This window comes from Eucyclogobius newberryi, unplaced genomic scaffold (assembly GCF_026437365.1).
Source record: "Eucyclogobius newberryi isolate DKJ021-1_F unplaced genomic scaffold, fEucNew1.0.hap1 SCAF_16, whole genome shotgun sequence".
Lineage (NCBI taxonomy): Eukaryota > Metazoa > Chordata > Actinopteri > Gobiiformes > Gobiidae > Eucyclogobius > Eucyclogobius newberryi.
The window spans coordinates 3,027,951-3,052,962 of NW_027315790.1; the positions used below are offsets into that span (position 1 = coordinate 3,027,951).

At 46.9% G+C, this 25,012-nt stretch overlaps 2 protein-coding genes across 2 annotated transcripts in view; one reads left to right on the top strand and one right to left on the bottom strand.

Moving 5' to 3' along the window:
- Window positions 1-25,012, bottom strand: part of col1a2 (collagen, type I, alpha 2) — a 123,421-nt gene that overhangs the window by 53,020 nt on the left and 45,389 nt on the right. The gene's annotated exons all lie outside the window — the stretch shown is intronic.
- vps50 (VPS50 EARP/GARPII complex subunit) overlaps window positions 16,337-25,012 on the top strand; it is a 79,209-nt gene continuing 70,533 nt past the window's right edge. Inside the window, exons 1-3 of the mRNA XM_072447292.1 lie at window positions 16,337-16,475; window positions 22,485-22,553; window positions 23,213-23,335. Of these exons, the coding sequence (XP_072303393.1) occupies window positions 16,443-16,475; window positions 22,485-22,553; window positions 23,213-23,335 (225 nt within the window). The 5' untranslated portion in view covers window positions 16,337-16,442. The remainder of the gene's footprint in view (window positions 16,476-22,484; window positions 22,554-23,212; window positions 23,336-25,012) is intronic.

Genomic DNA, 25,012 nt, shown 5'->3' on the forward strand with positions numbered 1-25,012 from the left:
CGAACACCAGTGGATCAAAACAGTTTGAGTAAAATGTCAGTACACACAGTAAACAATAGGAAAATAAGCACATTTGTTAGGCTGAGGTCAGAGAAGTCATATTTTCTTGTCATCACAAAGCATTTGTCTCTCACAAACAAGATACACTTAAAGTTACAAGTACTAAATGGTTTGATCAGCAGCATCCAAGACCTCCAGACGTCCGACCTACACACTTCATGACCTGTGACCTCCAGACCTACAGACGTCTGACCTACACACTTCATGACCTCTGACCTCCAGACGTCTGACCTACACACTTCATGACCTGTGACCTCCAGACCTCAGGACGTCTGACCTACACACTTCATGACCTGTGACCTCCAGACCTTAGGACGTCTGACCTACACACTTCATGACCTGTGACCTCCAGACCTTAGGACGTCTGACCTACACACTTCATGACCTGTGACCTCCAGACTTCAGGACCTCAGGACCTCAGCCCTCCAGACCTCAGGAGCTCCAGATTTCAATTTCAATTCAATCCAGTCTATTTCAAACCTTCACAAAAAGTTCACAAAACATGACAGACACAGATGCTTTGGAAAGGGGATGATTGAAGCAACTGATTTTATATTTCCAATCCCCATCCACAACACAACTCAACACAACTCAACACAACTCAACACAACACGACACAACACAACTCAACACAACTCAACACAACACAACTCAACACAACACGACACAACACAACTCAACACAACTCAACACAACTCAACACAACACGACACAACACAACTCAACACAACTCAACACAACACAACTCAACACAACACGACACAACACAACACAACTCAACACAACACGACACAACACAACTCAACACAACTCAACACAACTCAACACAACACGACACAACACAACTCAACACAACTCAACACAACACAACTCAACACAACTCAACACAACTCAACACAACACGACACAACACAACTCAACACAACTCAACACAACACAACTCAACACAACACGACACAACACAACTCAACACAACTCAACACAACACAACTCAACACAACACGACACAACACAACACAACTCAACACAACTCAACACAACACAACTCAACACAACACGACACAACACAACTCAACACAATTCAACACAACACAACTCAACACAACACGACACAACACAACTCAACACAACTCAACACAACACAACTCAACACAACACGACACAACACAAATCAACACAACTCAACACAACACAACTCAACACGACACAACACAACTCAACACGACACAACACAACACGACACAACACAACTCAACACAACTCAACACAACACAACTCAACACGACACAACACAACTCAACACGACACAACACAACTCAACACAACTCAACACAACACAACACAACTCAACACAACTCAACACAACTCAACACAACTCAAAACAACTCAACACGACACAACACAACTCAACACAACACAACTCGACACAACACAACTCAACACAACTCAACACAACTCAACACAACTCAACACGACACAACACAACTCAACACAACTCAACACAACTCAACACAACTCAACACAACACAACTCAACACAACTCAACACAACTCAACACAACTCAACACAACACAACTCAACACAACACAACACAACTCAACACAACACAACTCAACACGACACAACACAACTTAACACAACTCAACACGACACAACTCAACACAACACAACTCAACATAACTCAACTCAACACAACTCAACACGACACAACTCAACACAACTCAACTCAACACAACTCAACACAACACGACACAACACAACTCAACACAACTCAACACAACACAACTCAACACAACTCAACACAACACGACACAACACAACTCAACACAACTCAACACAACACAACTCAACACAACACGACACAACACAACTCAACACAACTCAACACAACACAACTCAACACAACACGACACAACACAACTCAACACAACTCAACACAACACAACTCAACACAACACGACACAACACAACTCAACACAACTCAACACAACTCAACACAACACGACACAACACAACTCAACACAACTCAACACAACACAACTCAACACAACACGACACAACTCAACACGACACAACACAACACGACACAACACAACTCAACACGACACAACACAACACGACACAACACAACTCAACACAACTCAACACAACACAACTCAACACGACACAACACAACTCAACACGACACAACACAACTCAACACGACACAACACAACTCAACACAACTCAACACAACACAACACAACTCAACACAACTCAACACAACTCAAAACAACTCAACACGACACAACACAACTCAACACAACACAACTCGACACAACTCAACACAACTCAACACAACTCAACACAACTCAACACGACACAACACAACTCAACACAACTCAACACAACTCAACACAACTCAACACAACACAACTCAACACAACTCAACACAACTCAACACAACTCAACACAACTCAACACAACTCAACACAACTCAACACAACTCAACACAACTCAACACAACACAACTCAACACAACTCAACACAACACAACTCAACACAACACAACTCAACACGACACAACACAACTTAACACAACTCAACACGACACAACTCAACACAACACAACTCAACATAACTCAACTCAACACAACTCAACACGACACAACTCAACACAACTCAACACAACTCAACACAACACAACACAACTCAACACAACACAACTCAACATAACTCAACACAACTCAACACAACTCAACACAACTCAACACAACACGACACAACACAACTCAACACAACTCAACACAACTTAACACAACACAACTCAACACGACACAACACAACTCAACATAACTCAACATAACTCAACACAACTCAACACGACACAACACAACTCAACACAACACAACTCAACATAACTCAACACAACTCAACACGACTCAACACAACTCAACACAACACAACACAACTCAACACAACACAACTCAACATAACTCAACACAACTCAACACGACTCAACACAACTTAACACAACTCAACACTACTCAACACGACACAACACAACTCAACACAACTCAACACAACTCAACACAACTCAACACAACACGACACAACACAACACGACACAACACAACTCAACACAACACAACTCAACACAACACAACTCAACACAACACGACACAACACAACTCAACACAACTCAACACGACACAACACAACACGACACAACACAACTCAACACAACACAACACAAGGCAAGTTTATTTGTAGAGCATCTGGAGCATTTCATGCACAAGGCAATTCAAAGTGCTTCAGACAACAGGGGGAAAACATGCATTCAAATCACAAAGAAATTACAGAAATCACCCCTCTGACCCTTCACTCCTCTGACCCAACACTCTCTGACCCTTCACTCCTCTGACCCAACACTCTCTGACCCTTCACTCCTCTGACCCAACACTCTCTGACCCTTCACCACTTTGACCCAACACTCTCTGACGCTTCACTCCTCTGACCCAACACTCTCTGACCCTTCACTCCTCTGACCCAACACTCTCTGACCCTTCACCACTTTGACCCAACACTCTCTGACGCTTCACTCCTCTGACCCAACACTCTCTGACAAAAGACTGGACTTCAGACCTCCAGACCTCAGACCTCCAGACTTCAGACCTCCAGACCTCAGACCTCCAGACCTCAGACCTCCAGACCTCAGACCTCAGACCTCCAGACCTCAGACCTCCAGACCTCAGACCTCCAGACTTCAGACCTCCAGACCTCAGACCTCAGACCTCCAGACCTCAGACCTCCAGACCTCAGACCTCCAGACTTCAGACCTCCAGACCTCCAGACCTCCAGACCTCAGACCTCCAGACTTCAGACCTCAGACCTCCAGACTTCAGACCTCCAGACCTCCAGACCTCAGACCTCCAGACTTCAGACCTCCAGACTTCAGACTTCAGACCTCCAGACTTCAGACTTCAGACCTCAGACTTCAGACTTCAGACCTCCAGACTTCAGACCTCCAGACCTCAGACCTCCAGACTTCAGACCTCCAGACCTCAGACCTCCAGACTTCAGACCTCCAGACTTCAGACTTCAGACCTCCAGACTTCAGACTTCAGACCTCCAGACTTCAGACTTCAGACCTCAGACTTCAGACCTCCAGACCTCAGACCTCCAGACTTCAGACCTCCAGACCTCAGACCTCCAGACCTCCAGACTTCAGACCTCCAGACCTCAGACCTCCAGACCTCAGACCTCCGGACCTCAGACCTCCAGACTTCAGACCTCCAGACCTCCAGACCTCAGACCTCAGACCTCCAGACTTCAGACCTCAGACCTCCAGACTTCAGACCTCCAGACCTCAGACCTCCAGACTTCAGACCTCCAGACTTCAGACTTCAGACCTCCAGACTTCAGACTTCAGACCTCAGACTTCAGACCTCCAGACTTCAGACCTCCAGACCTCAGACCTCCAGACTTCAGACCTCCAGACCTCAGACCTCCAGACTTCAGACCTCCAGACTTCAGACTTCAGACCTCCAGACTTCAGACTTCAGACCTCCAGACTTCAGACTTCAGACCTCCAGACCTCAGACCTCCAGACTTCAGACCTCCAGACTTCAGACTTCAGACTTCAGACCTCCAGACTTCAGACTTCAGACCTCAGACTTCAGACCTCAGACCTCCAGGCTTCAGACTTCAGACCTCCAGACCTCAGACCTCCAGACTTCAGACCTCCAGACCTCCAGACTTCAGACTTCAGACCTCCAGACTTCAGACTTCAGACCTCCAGACTTCAGACTTCAGACCTCCAGACCTCAGACCTCCAGACTTCAGACCTCCAGACTTCAGACTTCAGACTTCAGACCTCCAGACTTCAGACTTCAGACCTCAGACTTCAGACCTCAGACCTCCAGGCTTCAGACTTCAGACCTCCAGACCTCAGACCTCCAGACTTCAGACCTCCAGACCTCAGACCTCCAGACTTCAGACCTCCAGACTTCAGACTTCAGACCTCCAGACCTCAGACCTCCAAACTTCAGACCTCCAGACCTCAGACCTCCAGACTTCAGACCTCCAGACTTCAGACCTCAGACCTCCAGACTTCAGACTTCAGACCTCAGACTTCAGACCTCAGACCTCCAGGCTTCAGACTTCAGACCTCCAGACCTCAGACCTCCAGACTTCAGACCTCCAGACCTCAGACCTCCAGACTTCAGACCTCCAGACTTCAGACTTCAGACCTCCAGACCTCAGACCTCCAGACTTCAGACTTCAGCTCCTGATGTGATCAAAAATTTATTTCACATTCTTCAAATATAAATCTATACATTGTCGTTGTTGTCCTCTTCGTATGTCACTTACATGTTTTTATTGACCTTTATTGACACTTATGATTGAGACGCTGCAGGTGAAAAAGAAGAAAAAGGCATTTTATGAATATTCGTTGCCAAAATACACATATTTGGGAAAAACCTGAAAAATTCTAGTATTTTTTTAGGATTTGAGTAAACTAGATCCGACTGAAACGCTGTGTAAAAGTTCACATTTTGCCTATTTTTTAGTTGAAACCGAAATAAAACACACTTGAAACATAAAATGAACAAATATCCAGTGCAATCAGTCAAATTCTTCCAAGATTCTAAAGTTTGGTGTAAAAGATGATCTTTATGTCTCGAATGCCTTTGAAGTTACAACGTCGCAGAGAAATCCATGATCCAAGTGAACTCAATATAATAATGAAACTTCAGACACAGATGATAAAATGTTGAACATGTTCAGAGAGCGATGTTCCCCTCAAACAAAGTAACAATTATACAAACAGTTTTCCTGTCGTATGCAGAGGAAAACTTTGTGACTTCCGTCAGATCAGACACGGCTTTGAACTCCTCCTGAGTGTTTGGCTTTAGGGCACAGAGTCAGCCCAGTGTGATCAGAGCTGCTGCTGATGACTGACTCCATCCACTCTGTCATCCACCACACACTGCACTGGTTAAGTTAGTCCTGCCGTAGTCCTGTCATAGTCCTGCCGTAGTCCTGTCATAGTCCTGTCGTAGTCCTGTCATAGTCCTGCCGTAGTCCTGTCATAGTCCTGTCATAGTCCTGCCGTAGTCCTGTCATAGTCCTGCCGTAGTCCTGTCATAGTCCTGTTATAGTCCTGTCATAGTCCTGTCATAGTCCTGCGCTAGTCCTGTCATAGTCCTGTTGTAGTCCTGCCGTAGTCCTGCCGTAGTCCTGTCATAGTCCTGCCGTAGTCCTGTCATAGTCCTGTCGTAGTCCTGTCATAGTCCTGTCGTAGTCCTGTCATAGTCCTGCCGTAGTCCTGTCATAGTCCTGTCATAGTCCTGCCGTAGTCCTGTCATAGTCCTGCCGTAGTCCTGTCATAGTCCTGTCATAGTCCTGCCGTAGTCCTGTCATAGTCCTGCCGTAGTCCTGTCATAGTCCTGCCTGTCATAGTCCTGCCGTAGTCCTGTCATAGTCCTGTCGTAGTCCTGTCATAGTCCTGCCGTAGTCCTGTCATAGTCCTGTCGTAGTCCTGTCATAGTCCTGCCGTAGTCCTGTCATAGTCCTGCCGTAGTCCTGTCATAGTCCTGTCGTAGTCCTGTCATAGTCCTGCCGTAGTCCTGTCGTAGTCTTGTCATAGTCCTGTTATAGTCCTGCCGTAGTCCTGTTGTAGTCCTGTCATAGTCCTGTCATAGTCCTGCCGTAGTCCTGTCATAGTCCTGTCATAGTCCTGCCGTAGTCCTGTCATAGTCCTGCCGTAGTCCTGTCATAGTCCTGTTATAGTCCTGTCATAGTCCTGTCATAGTCCTGCGCTAGTCCTGTCATAGTCCTGTTGTAGTCCTGCCGTAGTCCTGCCGTAGTCCTGCCGTAGTCCTGCCGTAGTCCTGTCATAGTCCTGTCATAGTCCTGCCGTAGTCCTGTCATAGTCCTGCCGTAGTCCTGCCGTAGTCCTGTCATAGTCCTGCCGTAGTCCTGTCATAGTCCTGCCGTAGTCCTGTCATAGTCCTGCCGTAGTCCTGTCATAGTCCTGTCGTAGTCCTGTCATAGTCCTGCCGTAGTCCTGTCGTAGTCTTGTCATAGTCCTGTCATAGTCCTGCCGTAGTCCTGTTGTAGTCCTGTCATAGTCCTGTCATAGTCCTGCCGTAGTCCTGTCATAGTCCTGTCATAGTCCTGCCGTAGTCCTGTCATAGTCCTGCCGTAGTCCTGTCATAGTCCTGTTATAGTCCTGTCATAGTCCTGTCATAGTCCTGCGCTAGTCCTGTCATAGTCCTGTTGTAGTCCTGCCGTAGTCCTGCCGTAGTCCTGTCATAGTCCTGCCGTAGTCCTGTCATAGTCCTGTCGTAGTCCTGTCATAGTCCTGTCGTAGTCCTGTCATAGTCCTGTCATAGTCCTGCCGTAGTCCTGTCATAGTCCTGCCGTAGTCCTGTCATAGTCCTGTCATAGTCCTTCCGTAGTCCTGTCATAGTCCTGCCGTAGTCCTGTCATAGTCCTGTCATAGTCCTGCCTGTCATAGTCCTGCCGTAGTCCTGTCATAGTCCTGTCGTAGTCCTGTCATAGTCCTGCCGTAGTCCTGTCATAGTCCTGTCGTAGTCCTGTCATAGTCCTGCCGTAGTCCTGTCATAGTCCTGCCGTAGTCCTGTCATAGTCCTGTCGTAGTCTTGTCATAGTCCTGTCATAGTCCTGCCGTAGTCCTGTCATAGTCCAGCGATAGTCCTGCCGTAGTCCTGTTGTAGTCCTGTCATAGTCCTGTCATAGTCCTGCCGTAGTCCTGTCATAGTCCAGCGATAGTCCTGCCGTAGTCCTGTCATAGTCCTGCGATAGTCATGCCGTAGTCCAGTCATAGTCCTGTCATAGTCCTGCCGTAGTCCTGTCATAGTTCTGCGATAGTCCTGCCGTAGTCCTGTCATAGTCCTGCGATAGTCCTGCCGTAGTCCTGTCATAGTCCTGCCGTAGTCCTGTCATAGTCCTGCGCTAGTCCTGCCGTAGTCCTGTTATAGTCCTGTCATAGTCCTGTCATAGTCCTGCGCTAGTCCTGTCATAGTCCTGTTGTAGTCCTGCCGTAGTCCTGCCGTAGTCCTGTCATAGTCCTGTCGTAGTCCTGTCATAGTCCTGTCGTAGTCCTGTCATAGTCCTGCCGTAGTCCTGCCGTAGTCCTGCCGTAGTTCTGTCGTAGTCCTGCCGTAGTCCTGTCATAGTCCTGCCGTAGTCCTGTCATAGTCCTGCCGTAGTCCTGTCATAGTCCTGCGCTAGTCCTGTCATAGTCCTGTCATAGTCCTGTTGTAGTCCTGCCATAGTCCTGTCATAGTCCTGCCGTAGTCCTGCCGTAGTCCTGTCATAGTCCTGCCGTAGTCCTGCCGTAGTCCTGTCATAGTCCTGCCGTAGTCCTGCCGTAGTTCTGTCGTAGTCCTGCCGTAGTCCTGCCGTAGTCCTGTCATAGTCCTGCGATAGTCATGCCGTAGTCCAGTCATAGTCCTGTCATAGTCCTGCCGTAGTCCTGTCATAGTCCTGCTCTAGTCCTGTCATAGTCCTGTCATAGTCCTGCCGTAGTCCTGTCATAGTCCTGCCGTAGTCCTGTCATAGTTCTGCGATAGTCCTGCCGTAGTCCTGTTATAGTCCTGTCATAGTCCTGTCATAGTCCTGCGCTAGTCCTGTCATAGTCCTGTCATAGTCCTTTTGTAGTCCTGCCATAGTCCTGCCGTAGTCCTGTCATAGTCCTGCCGTAGTCCTGCCGTAGTCTTGTCATAGTCCTGTCGTAGTCCTGTCATAGTCCTGCCGTAGTCCTGCCGTAGTTCTGTCGTAGTCCTGCCGTAGTCCTGCCGTAGTCCTGTCATAGTCCTGCGATAGTCATGCCGTAGTCCAGTCATAGTCCTGTCATAGTCCTGCCGTAGTCCTGTCATAGTCCTGCTCTAGTCCTGTCATAGTCCTGTCATAGTCCTGCCGTAGTCCTGTCATAGTTCTGCGATAGTCCTGCCGTAGTCCTGTTATAGTCCTGTCATAGTCCTGTCATAGTCCTGCGCTAGTCCTGTCATAGTCCTGTCATAGTCCTGTTGTAGTCCTGCCATAGTCCTGTCATAGTCCTGCCGTAGTCCTGCCGTAGTCCTGTCATAGTCCTGCCGTAGTCCTGCCGTAGTCTTGTCATAGTCCTGTCGTAGTCCTGTCGTAGTCCTGTCATAGTCCTGCCGTAGTCCTGTCATAGTCCTGTCGTAGTCCTGTCATAGTCCTGTCGTAGTCCTGTCATAGTCCTGTCGTAGTCCTGTCATAGTCCTGCCGTAGTTCTGTCGTAGTCCTGCCGTAGTCCTGCCGTAGTCCTGTTATAGTCCTGTCGTAGTCCTGTCATAGTCCTGTCGTAGTCCTGTCGTAGTCCTGTCATAGTCCTGCCGTAGTTCTGTCGTAGTCCTGTCGTAGTCTGCAATAGTCCTGCGATAGTCCTATGTTAGTCGTCTGGTAGTCTTGCAGTAGTTCTAAGTTAAGCCTGTCATAGTCCTGTCGTAGTCCTGTCATAGTCCTGCCCTAGTCTGCAATAGTCTTTTCATAGTCCTACGTTAGTCCTCTGGTAGTCCTGTGTTTGTCTTGGGTTAGTCCTAAATCAGTTCAGGGTTTGTTCTGTTAGACTACCTGTTAGTTCAGATTCAGAACTGATTTAGTCCTGGGTTAATTTTTGTTTAGTCCTGGGTTAGTTTAGTTTAGTCCTGGGTTAGTTTAGTTTAGTCCTGGTTTAGTTTAGTTTAGTCCTGGGTTAGTTTTAGTTTAGTCCTGGGTTAGTTTAGTTTAGTCCTGGGTTAGTTTAGTTTAGTCCTGGGTTAGTTTAGTTTAGTCCTGGGTTAGTTTTAGTTTAGTCCTGGTTTAGTTTAGTTTAGTCCTGGGTTAGTTTAGTCCTGGGTTAGTTTTAGTTTAGTCCTGGGTTAGTTTAGTTTAGTCCTGGGTTAGTTTAGTTTAGTCCTGGGTTAGTTTTAGTTTAGTCCTGGGTTAGTTTAGTTTAGTCCTGGGTTAGTTTAGTTTAGTCCTGGGTTAGTTTTAGTTTAGTCCTGGTTTAGTTTAGTTTAGTCCTGGGTTAGTTTAGTTTAGTCCTGGGTTAGTTTTAGTTTAGTCCTGGGTTAGTTTAGTTTAGTCCTGGGTTAGTTTAGTTTAGTCCTTACGACATGAGAAGGACTTTTGAGAATTACAAACACAGACACACGTTTAGTTCATTTTGACCTGCTTTTATTTCTATTTTCTGCCTCCAAGTCGAGAACTAGGTGCAGCTGCTCCAACTCAAGGCTGTACCAGGACTAAAACAGGACTAAAACAGGACTAAAACAGGACTAAAGCAGGACTAAAACAGGACTAAAACAGGACTAAAGCAGGTCTAAAGCAGGACTAAAGCAGGACTAAAGCAGGACTAAAGCAGTTCTAAAGCAGGACTAAAGCAGGACTAAAGCAGGACTAAAGCAGGACTAAAACAGGACTAAAGCAGGTCTAAAGCAGGACTAAAGCAGGACTAAAGCAGGACTAAAGCAGGACTAAAACAGGACTAAAGCAGGTCTAAAGCAGGACAGGACAGGACAGACCCAGGTCTAGGACAGATCCAGGTCTAGGACAGATCCAGGTCTAGGACAGATCCAGGTCTAGGACAGATCCAGGTCTAGGACAGCTCTCCACAGGTCCGGGTGACTCAGGCTCCTGTTCTTTGGAGGACAGCGCTGAACATGTATGTGAGAGCAGAGCACCACCTGGTGACAGACATGAGTAACAGCAGCTCCTGCATGTGAGAGCAGAGCACCACCTGGTGACAGACATGAGTAACAGCAGCTCCTGCATGTGAGAGCAGAGCACCACCTGGTGACAGACATGAGTAACAGCAGCTCCTGCATGTGAGAGCAGAGCACCACCTGGTGACAGACATGAGTAACAGCAGCTCCTGCATGTGAGAGCAGAGCACCACCTGGTGACAGACATGAGTAACAGCAGCTCCTGCATGTGAGAGCAGAGCACCACCTGGTGACAGACATGAGTAACAGCAGCTCCTGCATGTGAGAGCAGAGCACCACCTGGTGACAGACATGAGTAACAGCAGCTCCTGCATGTGAGAGCAGAGCAGCCTTGGACGTGGTTCTTAAGCTGGTTTGTGGTGAACGTGGTTCAGCTTGATTTTTCCAGCTTTAGTTGTGATCTTGAGATGGGAAAGAAGACAAATTTCCATAAAGGTCATGGTGTTTCTCCCTTCAGTGCCCTCATGTCTCTGACCACCTTTTCATGTCACTGCGTCTTCCAAATTAGAGAGTTAATCGTGAAACTCCAGTGTAATACTTTTGTTCAGACAATAAAATACAACATAAATAAATTAAAATTATAACATATTGCTATGAAAAATGTGAAAAATATACCTAATATATACCTAACTATAGAGTTTGATAAAACATTTAGCAGGATTTGAAACTGAACGCTCCTTTAGGTTGTATAGATAATGGTTCATTATCCCAACAATGAAAAGGCCCTGGCCCAAAACTCACACTACGCAGGACACACTTGACTGAAGTCTGCATGAAGTGTGCAGGTGCACAAGGGCAGGTGCACAAGGGCAGGTGCAGGTGCACATGGGCAGGTGCACAAGGGCAGGTGCACAAGGGCAGGTGCAGGTGCACATGGGCAGGTGCACAAGGGCAGGTGCACAAGGGCAGGTGCAGGTGCAAAGGGCGCAGGGTGTAAAACAGCTGTGTTGTTAAACTGCCGTTAAATGCATGAAAAGCCCAGTTTAGTTTGCATCATTTGCTGAATTTCCCCCAAACGTTAGAACAGTCACATCAGTGAAACCACGTGGTTGCAAGAGTATTACAAGTACTACATCTCCCATGATGCAACAGGGTTTATTGTAGTTCCTGAAGGCAAGGCAAGAGGAGACAAGTTTATTAGTAAAGCACAATATCATAAAGTGCTTTAAAATCACAAAGACATGACAGAAATCACAAAACAATTTAAGACAAAAGAGAAAAGTGCAAAGAAAAATCCTCTCAGTCATAAACACAGCGAAACAAAACTGTTTTTATCTTAGATTTGAACATTGTCAGAGAAGAACCTGTCTCACATCTTCAGGAAGAATGTTCCTGACTCTGGCACCAGCAGGAGGCCGCTCCATGTTTAGTCCTGACTCTGGCACCAGCAGGAGGCCGCTCCATGTTTAGTCCTGACTCTGGCACCAGCAGGAGGCCGGTCCATGTTAAGTCCTGACTCTGGCACCAGCAGGAGGCCGCTCCATGTTTAGTCCTGACTCTGGCACCAGCAGGAGGCCGGTCCATGTTTAGTCCTGACTCTGGCACCAGCAGGAGGCCGCTCCATGTTTAGTCCTGACTCTGGCACCAGCAGGAGGCCGCTCCATGTTTAGTCCTGACTCTGGCACCAGCAGGAGGCCGGTCCATGTTTAGTCCTGACTCTGGCACCAGCAGGAGTCCGCTCCATGTTTAGTCCTGACTCTGGCACCAGCAGGAGGCCGGTCCATGTTTAGTCCTGACTCTGGCACCAGCAGGAGTCCGCTCCATGTTTAGTCCTGACTCTGGCACCAGCAGGAGGCCGGTCCATGTTTAGTCCTGACTCTGGCACCAGCAGGAGGCCGGTCCATGTTTAGTCCTGACTCTGGCACCAGCAGGAGTCCGCTCCATGTTTAGTCCTGACTCTGGCACCAGCAGGAGGCCGCTCCATGTTTAGTCCTGACTCTGGCACCAGCAGGAGGCCGCTCCATGTTTAGTCCTGACTCTGGCACCAGCAGGAGGCCGGTCCATGTTTAGTCCTGACTCTGGCACCAGCAGGAGTCCGCTCCATGTTTAGTCCTGACTCTGGCACCAGCAGGAGGCCGCTCCATGTTTAGTCCTGACTCTGGCACCAGCAGGAGGCCGGCCCATGTTTAGTCCTGACTCTGGCACCAGCAGGAGGCCGCTCCATGTTTAGTCCTGACTCTGGCACCAGCAGGAGTCCGCTCCATGTTTAGTCCTGACTCTGGCACCAGCAGGAGGCCGCTCCATGTTTAGTCCTGACTCTGGCACCAGCAGGAGGCCGGCCCATGTTTAGTCCTGACTCTGGCACCAGCAGGAGGCCGCTCCATGTTTAGTCCTGACTCTGGCACCAGCAGGAGGCCGGCCCATGTTTAGTCCTGACTCTGGCACCAGCAGGAGGCCGCTCCATGTTTAGTCCTGACTCTGGCACCAGCAGGAGGCCGGTCCATGTTTATAGTCCTGACTCTGGCACCAGCAGGAGGCCGCTCCATGTTTAGTCCTGACTCTGGCATCAGCAGGAGGCCGCTCCATGTTTAGTCCTGACTCTGGCACCAGCAGGAGGCCGGTCCATGTTTAGTCCTGACTCTGGCACCAGCAGGAGGCCGGTCCATGTTTAGTCCTGACTCTGGCACCAGCAGGAGGCCGCTCCATGTTTAGTCCTGACTCTGGCACCAGCAGGAGGCCGCTCCATGTTTAGTCCTGACTCTGGCACCAGCAGGAGGCCGGTCCATGTTTAGTCCTGACTCTGGCACCAGCAGGAGGCCGCTCCATGTTTAGTCCTGACTCTGGCACCAGCAGGAGGCCGCTCCATGTTTAGTCCTGACTCTGGCACCAGCAGGAGGCCGGTCCATGTTTAGTCCTGACTCTGGCACCAGCAGGAGGCCGGTCCATGTTTAGTCCTGACTCTGGCACCAGCAGGAGGCCGGTCCATGTTTAGTCCTGTCTCTGGCACCAGCAGGAGGCCGGTCCATGTTTAGTCCTGACTCTGGCACCAGCAGGAGGCCGCTCCATGTTTAGTCCTGACTCTGGCACCAGCAGGAGGCCGCTCCATGTTTAGTCCTGACTCTGGCACCAGCAGGAGGCCGGTCCATGTTTAGTCCTGACTCTGGCACCAGCAGGAGGCCGGTCCATGTTTAGTCCTGACTCTGGCACCAGCAGGAGGCCGCTCCATGTTTAGTCCTGACTCTGGCACCAGCAGGAGGCCGGTCCATGTTTAGTCCTGACTCTGGCACCAGCAGGAGGCCGGTCCATGTTTAGTCCTGACTCTGGCACCAGCAGGAGGCTGGTCCATGTTTAGTCCTGACTCTGGCACCAGCAGGAGGCCGGTCCATGTTTAGTCCTGACTCTGGCACCAGCAGGAGGCCGCTCCATGTTTAGTCCTGACTCTGGCACCAGCAGGAGGCCGCTCCATGTTTAGTCCTGACTCTGGCACCAGCAGGAGGCCGCTCCATGTTTAGTCCTGACTCTGGCACCAGCAGGAGGCCGGTCCATGTTTAGTCCTGACTCTGGCACCAGCAGGAGGCTGGTCCATGTTTAGTCCTGACTCTGGCACCAGCAGGAGGCCGCTCCATGTTTAGTCCTGACTCTGGCACCAGCAGGAGGCCGCTCCATGTTTAGTCCTGACTCTGGCACCAGCAGGAGGCCGCTCCATGTTTAGTCCTGACTCTGGCACCAGCAGGAGGCCGCTCCATGTTTAGTCCTGACTCTGGCACCAGCAGGAGGCCGCTCCATGTTTAGTCCTGACTCTGGCACCAGCAGGAGGCCGCTCCATGTTTAGTCCTGACTCTGGCACCAGCAGGAGGCCGGTCCATGTTTAGTCCTGACTCTGGCACCAGCAGGAGGCCGGTCCATGTTTAGTCCTGACTCTGGCACCAGCAGGAGGCCGGTCCATGTTTAGTCCTGACTCTGGCAGCAGCAGGAGGCCGGTCCATGTTTAGTCCTGACTCTGGCACCAGCAGGAGGCCGCTCCATGTTTAGTCCTGACTCTGGCACCAGCAGGAGGCCGCTCCATGTTTAGTCCTGACTCTGGCACCAGCAGGAGGCCGCTCCATGTTTAGTCCTGACTCTGGCACCAGCAGGAGGCCGCTCCATGTTTAGTCCTGACTCTGGCACCAGCAGGAGGCCGCTCCATGTTTAGTCCTGACTCTGGCACCAGCAGGAGGCCGCTCCATGTTTAGTCCTGACTCTGGCACCAGCAGGAGGCCGCTCCATGTTTAGTCCTGACTAAACACTATGTAGCCGGGCTGTGAGGAGACTATAAAGACATATAGTGCTTGTTCTGGCCGTGGTTGCCAAAGTGAACTGCTCACGTCACTTTGCACCGGCCCCTAAACTACAACTTTATTATCATCGATTTATTACTTTATTCTTGTTAAATTATGAGTTTTTTCTCATAAATGTAGGACTTTTTTTCTGGCTTCGACTTAAATCTCATAAAATGATGACTTTAAAGTCGAAATGTTATGACTTTATTCTTGTAATGTCTTTTTGTTTGTATGTGGCCCTCATACTCGTGACTGTGGAAAGTGAAACGAGTCCGAAGGAAAACACGGTGTTTATGAAATGGAAAACAGAAAAAGAGTGACAGTCCAGTACAAGTTTGTGGATCGATGTTGTCACATGGAATATTCACAGATCGACATGAGGTGAATTCTGCAGATGTGGAGGTGAGAATCGAGCACTCGTGTGACACAAGTGACTAAAGCATCGCAAATGAAGAAGTTCTACTTCAGTCGAGTGTTTTAGGTGTTTATTTAGGATCAATGAGTTCCACTGTCATTTCACGAAGAGTTTTTAAATGTATCCTCGATAAAAGAAGTCAAATGAATGTTTAGATACCGAGAAGGAAAAAAGGAAAACTTTGTTACGTTGTGTTTTCAGGAGAAGTGTCAGAGCGAGTCATATTGGATCATGTTGTTAATCATGGGCTTCACTAGGAAAAGGCCCCGCTCAGGTGCTTCTCATGAATATGGGCAGGACAGGAATGATCTGTGGATTGTGACAATAAAGAGAGTCACAAATTGGGAAATGACATTATGTGTATCCATTGCAAAGGAAACCATCACGTTGGATCTGGAGAATATCTACGCCGTATTCTGACAGTCAAAAGAGTTGATGTTGCAGCACAGGAGCAACAGGAGCAAAGGGCTGAGAGTGAAAACTATTCTAATGTGGACAAAAATCATTTTCTTTCATTAATTTCATCTGTGCTAAATTGAACATCCACCGTCAAAGAGGATTCTGACATGGTTCTGAGTGCAGCTAAAATGTTCCTCGACATAAATGTTGTTTCTAGAGAAGACTTGAATTGGGAAGAAGCTGTAAAGAAATGGAATAGCTGGGCATTGAGTAGGGTTATGTCATATTTTTATGGGAGAATATTGTGAACACTTAAACCAAACTCTTAAACTCTTAAGCAGACGATCAGTGGCTGTTGGGGTGTTACACCGCCTCACAGGCAGGGGGCAGCAATGCACTAACCGCGCCAAGCAACATATAAAATTACAGGAAAAGAAGAAGAACATAATGTCACATGACACGTAGTGATGGCTGCCTTCTGCGGAAACAGCGGCGCTCGTATGTCTCCTTAGTGTCCGTTTGTGTGAGTGTTTCCTCTGGAGCCGCGCGGAGCCGTCACACGGACACATCATGCAGAAGATCAAGTCTCTGATGGCGCGGCAGGTGAGCGCGCAGGCGCAGACGAGAGCGTTAGCATTAGCGTTAGCCACAGCAGCTTCTGTGATGCTACCATGGACCTCTGTCTCTGTGGGACATTTATGTCCCCGAGCTTATGTTTACTGCAACCACGACACTTTATTATACTTCTTTTATACTACTAAGAGTGTTAAGTAAGCCATGTTCCCGCCTCTTCTCCGGATCTTGATACGGCTCATTTGAACTTGAATGTCAGGCTTGATTTTAATTCAATATTTATTTTTTTATTTGCGTAATAAATAAACTGCACAATTAAACCATAAAACATCAGTGATTAAATGTGGAATATTTAGTGCACAGCCCATTTCTTGGTGTCGGACATCCGGTTGTCAGAAGGGGCTGGAGGGCGTGGAGTGAGGAGCAGAGGCAATGAACAATCTTCACAGGAATATAGCAATCTGTCCCAGCATCCCCTGCTCTTAGACCCTCCTCCTGCCAGGAGAAACTACAAAAGCCTTCAGGGAAAAGCAGAAACCTCTGAGAACCACAGTGAAGGACAGACCCTTCTGCCACTGACGGACTGACGGACCCTTGTGCCACTGACGGACCCTTGTGCCACTGACGGACCCTTGTGCCACTGACGGACCCTTGTGCCACTGACGGACCCTTGTGCCACTGACGGACCCTTGTGCCACTGACGGACCCTTGTGCCACTGACGGACCCTTGTGCCACTGACGGACCCTTGTGCCACTGACGGACCCTTGTGCCACTGACGGACCCTTGTGCCACTGACGGACCCTTGTGCCACTGACGGACCCTTGTGCCACTGACGGACCCTTGTGCCACTGACGGACCCTTGTGCCACTGACGGACCCTTGTGCCACTGACGGACCCTTGTGCCACTGACGGACCCTTGTGACACTGACGGACCCTTGTGCCACTGACGGACCCTTGTGCCACTGACGGACCCTTGTGCCACTGACGGACCCTTGTGCCACTGACGGACCCTTGTGCCACTGACGGACCCTTGTGCCACTGACGGACCCTTGTGCCACTGACGGACCCTTGTGCCACTGACGGACCCTTGTGACACTGACGGACCCTTGTGCCACTGACGGACCCTTGTGACACTTCCAGGCAGATGAGAAGTTCCTCTAGAGTTGAGCGTGTTCCTCCAGGAACATATGGGTCTGTTACTCCAGAGCCCGTCTTGGCGCGGTCATACCACGTAATCCTTTTTCTGGTTGTATCAGTTTACATAGTCCGTCCAAGGATTGGGTTCAGTGTTGACTTGTTTTGTCACAAATCTTTAGTTTAGTTTACTTTAGTTTAGAGAATGTTTTAGCAGCGAGACTTTTCCCTCTCTCCATTTAAACCAGTGGAGTTCCTTCTGGACTGGAAGTGAGATTACAACGAAAGTGGTGATTACGTGGGAAAATATCATTAGTATTAGTATCATTTAGTCTTATGCTAGCTATTTTTACTTTACTTTACTTTTATTTTATTATTTATTTTATTATTTTATCTTTATTTATTTATTTTTTCCTCCATTCCCTTATTAAGATATGAGAGGAGTTTTGTTAAGAGTTTTTTGTTTTGTTCATAAGAGTTCTTCTATTAAGAGTGTTTTTTTTAAAATTTCCTAAAAGTTATCTGTCCTTTTATCTGTTTCTACTGCAGTGTAACACCGACATTTCCCCATGTGTGACAATAAAGGAATATCTTATCTTATCTTAAAAGAGGGAAAAGGGGGTGGGGCAGAATAAGGTCAACAGGTCAAGGTCATGAGATGGGGCATCGAAGGTGCAGTCGTCACTGGAATCAACAGTGTCTGAAAGAGTACAACTCCCCAGAGGGAAGAAACATGTGAACAACAATGAACAGACACGGGTGAACTAAAATATGAAATATTGTTTGATAGAATAAGTAGTGTTTATCAGAGGATAGTGTTCAAGCTGCCATACTTCCCCCAGAGTTGCTCCTAGGGCAGCGGAGCTGAAACTGTAGCTTTATATTTCTGTTCCTAACTGGCCTGAACAGAAGACATTTAAAGAGGAACGTTTTAAGCCTGGACTTAAATGAAGAGACTGTGTCGCCTCTTTAACATGGACAGAGCTGATTCCATAACACAGGAGCTCTACCTCCTACTGTGCTTTTAGAGACTCTTGGGACTAGAGATGCGCTGATCAATCGGCTGCTGATCATGATTGGGCCAATCACGTGATCGTGATCTGCAAAATGTGCAATGATCACATGTGACATACTCGTCACATTTGTCTTGCTGTAGATGATCTGTAAGTTAATGTAGTTGTTTAAGCTCCTCATTTGTGATGGATGTATTACATGTTTCCGATACTGTGTCTACACAGTATTGACACGGTGTTCGTTTACTCTATTGCACCATCTGGTGGTCTAAAAAGGAAGGCCTACTGCTTCTTAAGCAGACACATAGCAACACTGGGATCATTCATTCAAAAATGACAACACTGAATCATTCTTATTATCAACAAATATTAGAGATATTATAGTGAGGTAACCTTCTTAGTAATCTTAGTAATTACAGCAAAAAACAGCCTACTGTTCTATAAAGTAGGCTGTAATATAAGAAGTGACTCAATGAATGTAAAAATGACAGTTAAATATGGGGCTTGCAGAGGTTATTATGAAAGATCACAATTATTATTACTGCAGCTTCTGCTTCTGACACGAGCGACACCAAATGACACAGTAGGTGTGTTTGTCACGTTACTTTTCTTAGTGACCCACAGAGTGACACGTGTGTCGGCCCATCACTACTGCTTATGACACCCTTTTGGTTAAAACGCTCTGATGAGGTCCTTTAAGACCTACGAGCTCACCCACTTGTCCTCTAGTTAAAAACATAAGACTTTCAGAGCCAAATGTGTCGTCTGTCGGCCGTATGAAGTGACCGAGCCAAATGGTTTTCCAATGTATCTGCAGAACACAGTCATCACTGCATTACAAGTTTGCACACACTGGTGATTCTCTCCACAAAAGCCATCATTTCACACCTGCCTTAAATGTAAAAAGAGCCGTTTACCTGTGATTGTGGTCATGTCTTATTCTGCTGAGAAAATCTGCTTTTTGAAGCTGCACAGTTACCAAACGGCTGCGTATGGAAAATGAAAGAACATCATGGTTTTGTCAGTCGTGTTTGAAAGTGGCACCAGACAAGTCGTCCTCGCTGCTCTTCTGCACGTTTTCCTTCCTCAAACGGTCCAAACTGCTCAGAGGATGAACGCCTGCTCATACATCCACAGCAGAAGCACATTAGTGCCTAAAATTGTCAAGGAAACTCTATTGATCCTATAAACTAGATAGATTTGGTCAACGTTTATATTATCAAAAGCCTTTGTAAATAATAAATTATGTTCACATTTATTGTTAGAAAAAAAGATTTTATCAGCAGATCAAAATTTCAGATCGATGATCGCCCAAATATCCTGATCAACTCTAGTCATAAGTGAAGGAAGGACAGAGGATCATCTGCTGCCCGAGGCCGTGAACTCTGAACTCAACACGAAACTACATGAACACGAAACTACAAGAACACGAAACTACAAGAACACGAAACTACAAGAGCACGAAACTACAAGAAGACGAAACTACAAGAAGACGAAACTACAAGAGCACGAAACTACAAGAGCACGAAACTACAAGAACACGAAACTACAAGAGCACGAAACTACAAGAGCACGAAACTACAAGAGGACGAAACTACAAGAACACGAAACTACAAGAACACGAAACTACAAGAACACGAAACTACAAGAACACGAAACTACAAGAGCATGAAACTACAAGAGCACGAAACTACAAGAGCACGAAACTACAAGAGCACGAAACTACAAGAGCACGAAACTACAAGAGCACGAAACTACAAGAGCACGGAACTACAAGAGCACGAAACTACAAGAGCACGAAACTACAAGAGCACGAAACTACAAGAGCACGAAACTACAAGAGCACGAAACTACAAGAGCACGAAACTACAAGAGCACGAAACTACAAGAGCACGAAACTACAAGAGCACGAAACTACAAGAGCACGAAACTACAAGAGCACGAAACTACAAGAGGACGAAACTACAAGAGGACGAAACTACAAGAGGACAAAACTACAAGAACATAAATAATGTCGGCGTGATCGCTCATTCGTCCAGGAGTGTTCCATGATGACTCTTGGATGAGAGTCGAAACATATCGTTTTTCCTAAAACTGAGTCCAGAGGACTTTCGACTGAACCTTTTTCTACCACATTTAGAATTCACAAATAAAATAATTAAAGTCTTGGTTTGAGCTTGAAGGTGGAAAAGCACTTAATAAATGCACTGTAATAATAATGAAAGCCGTGTGAGTGGGTAAAGGCATGAACTAGTTCAGTTCATAGTTCATACATTTTAAACTGATCTAGTTCAGTTCACAGTTCATAATTCAAAATTTTGAACTAAGTTCACAGCTCCAAAAAATGAACTAGTTCAGTTCTTTTTTTCAATATTATGCAATAATTGTTCTAAATTATTTCCACAGCCCAAATACAACCGCAGGCAGCAATTATTTTATTAGTTTATTGCTGAAAATATGTGTCAGATTTCATCGTCATATCCAATTTTGAATCCTTACCCAGGATTTATATTCACACTGAAGGGACAGACTTCCCTCATGTGTTGCTGTCCATTCAGCACCACACTAGCCGCAGTTGCAGCTTTCAGCCCCACATTATATACACCCTAACCCTCAAAAACATGAGGGAAAACTTGCTGGGCAAAGTTTGCACATAAATGTTAGATTGTTCCATCCTCACCGACCGCATCATAAAACTCACGTAACTGGTCATAGGGCGACTCCTGCTGCTCTGTTGACTTCACGTTGCGGTCGCGTCAATGCTGCTTTTTGTTCTGATGCACATGTGCAGTGCGGTGTGACACGCGAAATCTCTGTCTCCGCATCTATCGCCTCTGCAACTGGAGCTCTCACACTTGCCAGACACAGGCTCTTTTTGGGCAACTTAACGGTGTTTTTCACCTGGAAGTCTCTATAAATCTGACACTTTATTGAACGAAAATAAAAAGAACAAATTTTGCCGTTCAGACACCAGAATGAACGCGTTCAGTTTCGTTCGTCAGCAGTAATACCGTTCGTTCAGTTCATGTTCACCAAAATATGAACGCGTTCATGAACCTTCGTTCAATAAACGGGTTCAGGTACAACACTGGCCCTCGCCTCCCGTGCGACCTGCAGGAATCTATGCACCCTCGTTTTACCTACGGGTGCATAGATGATCTATGTTTGCAGATGCCCTTTTTGGGCAGCATGCAGACGGATTTATTTTCTAATGTTACACACTATTTTTTTTATTTTTTTGGCCTAAGTACATTAACGACTTGAAACAAGTAATACAAGTCAGGAAAAGGCTCCAATCGACTAAAATGCTGAACCAATTGAATTTATGAACCCGGACAGTGTTATTACATTTACAGTTTATAAAACTGCAGAGCACCCGTCGTTAAACTTTATTCAAACACAGGACACAGCCATGTTGGACTGTTTAACTCAGATAAACTCTGAAATGTTGCCTGAGTTTCCCGAAGGAAGTCTGAGACGTGAGGCTGTTCCATTGTGAATTTCCAAATCGGGTGGGCAATTATCTTCCTCCAAGGTCCATACATGTGGGAGGGCCGGCCCGCCATTATTGGTGTGAATTTATTCTCTTTTTTTTCTTTAATGAAATATGAAATAAAATAAAACTTTTCTGTCAAATATAGGCTATTGAATGTATTATTTAATTCATTTCACGTCATCTTTATTGAGGATACAAGTGCAGACAGATGCCTCAGGGCAAAAAAAAAAAAGTTTAAATATGACTTGGCATGTTTGGTGGGCCGGATTATAAAGTCAAACGGGCCATATGTGGCCCACGGGCCGTAGTTTGCCCACCCCTGGTCTAGAAGGATTTGTGGAGACTCCAGTGTAGTTAAGGATGTTCTGCTGTATCTGACATGTTTTCTGTGGCAGGGTTTGAAGAGTCCTCAGGAGAACATGCCAGAGCTCAGCCCTGTGGAGAGCCCCAGGATCCCCAGTCAGGTCAGTCTCTGCTACTTATCATCTCATTCGTGGGCACAGTGGGCAGAGCGGGCACAGTGGGCACAACAACCTGCCATACAAGCCTAAACAGTACTATTGTATCCAAATTGCAATTCCAACTGTCACTATTATCAAAGAGAAACATCTGTACTTGAGGCAATTGAATATCCTCTGTCCTGTATTTGTAATAGTACAAATAAGCTCTCAATATCTCTAGTTTATACCTCCATACTAGTATTCTGAAATCTATTCTAAAGTTTAGCACTAAATATTTTAATCCTACTGCTTCATGTTATTTGGCATGCTTGGAATGTTCCACAATATGACATTAAACCTATCCATCTCTATGAATACAATCTGCAAATGACAAGCATCAAGACTGAAAGGACTAATGCTACTGTGGAATATTCCACGCAACATATTCAGGAGACGAGCAGGAGGTGGAACAGAAAAGTTACTTTGTGCACTTTTATCATTCATTTTAAATAATTACTTTACTCTTGAAGCACTGAGATATACATTTGAAAGTGTACTATACATACTATTTTTATTATTTTATATTTAAAATAATGATCTGTTTGCTGCAACTGCACCTCATTCCTGGGGAAGCAGAAAAAAGCTTCTGTATTTGTGGTGGTGCTAAAGCTTGTGTGCTTCAGGAGGAGATGCGTGAGCTGCGGGAGGAGCCGCTGGACCCAGCTGCAGAGCAGGAGATCATCAACAGCATTGAGGAAATCTACTTCTCCTCGGACTCCTTCGACATGGTGCAGTACGAGCTGGAGGTTGGTGTGACCCGAGTATAAAAAATCCTTTTTTTTATTAGACTGGAGAGGACAGTGTGAAATGGGAGGGACGAGAGGGGAGGACATGCAGTAAATTGTCAGAGTCGGGATTCTAACTCACGACACTGCGACTGCACTGTGAGTCTGGCATGCGTGTGCTTTGCCTTGACCACTCCTGCCGGTCGCGACAGGTTTCTGAGCGCTCCCGCCCAGTCCTGAGTGCCCTTCCGCACCTGCCCGCCCGAGAGATCCACGCAGGTCCCGAGCAGTCCCTATTTGTAGCGGCCACGGGCGGCGGCCACGGGCGGCGGCCACGGGCGGCGGCCACGGGCGGCGGCCACCCTAACCCGAGAATCGAGAAATTCAAATACAAAAAAAGCTTAGAGTATTATTTTATTGCATCGATGATTTATATATTTAATTAGAAACACGTCGATCAATGCCGCGCGTAGAGCACAGAACAACTTGTGGCAATTTTGATTCACACGGAGCTTGTTTTGCTCAGACCTGCAGCAACTAAAGGTCAATCCAGAGCCGTAAGAGACGTTATTCTGATACACACAGCTCATCGTCATGACGACTCTGGTGGTGATGTGTAACTTGTGAGTGTTAAGATAATTAATATGTAAATGAGACTCATGCAAATAGTCATCTGATGATGATGTTATGGAAGAAAGTTGTAAATAAGGCCGTCTGACTTTGTGTTAATTAATTTGTTCAACAACTAATTTTATTTGCAAGTTTTGCAAGTGTTTAAAAGTTAATTTGTTGGAGCTGACTCAGAAGAGACGGAAATCTACGGGAGACGAGTGATGCGATGTGATCCGTCGCACGTGTGTGTTGCATCAGTCCACACGGGGGTGTGGCATGAGCACGGGGGAGTGGCATGAGCACGGGGGAGTGGCATGAGCACGGGGGAGTGGCATGAGCACGGGGGAGTGGCATGAGCAGGAGTGGCATGAGCACGGGGGAGTGGCATGAGCAGGAGTGGCATGAGCACGGGGGAGTGGCATGAGCAGGAGTGGCATGTGCACGGGGGAGTGGCATGAGCACGGGGGAGTGGCATGAGCACGGGGGAGTGGCATGAGCACGGGGGAGTGGCATGAGCAGGAGTGGCATGTGCACGGGGGAGTGGCATGTGCATGGGGGAGTGGCATGTGCACGGGGGAGTGGCATGTGCACGGGGGAGTGGCATGTGCACGGGGGAGTGGCATGTGCACGGGGGAGTGGCATGAGTTCTCAAATGGCCATTGCACCTTTTTAAGGGTTTTTTAAAATAGAATATTTACAAATACATTTTAAATGAATAATCTTGTTAAATTTTTTATGCAACTTATAAATTGCTATGAAAATTTGAAACAAATTACGGATTGTTTAGCGGCTGCTGCTTCATCTTCACCTGGAGTAGATTTTTTTCCTACAGGGATTTCCCTGTGATTCAGTGAAAGTTTTGACGTAAGATGTTTTGACTTTTTGAACAGTAGAGATGATAAATCTGCTGCTGATTTTGTTGCTTTGTCAGGCTCACAAGATTCAGATTTTTCTCTACCGCTCTCTCTGGTTCAGTTTTGTTTCATTGTGTTCTTTTTTATATATTCAAAATATATGTAAAAATAATAATAAGAATAAACTATATATATCACAAAAGAAGTCAACAAATCAATCAAAACGAATGGA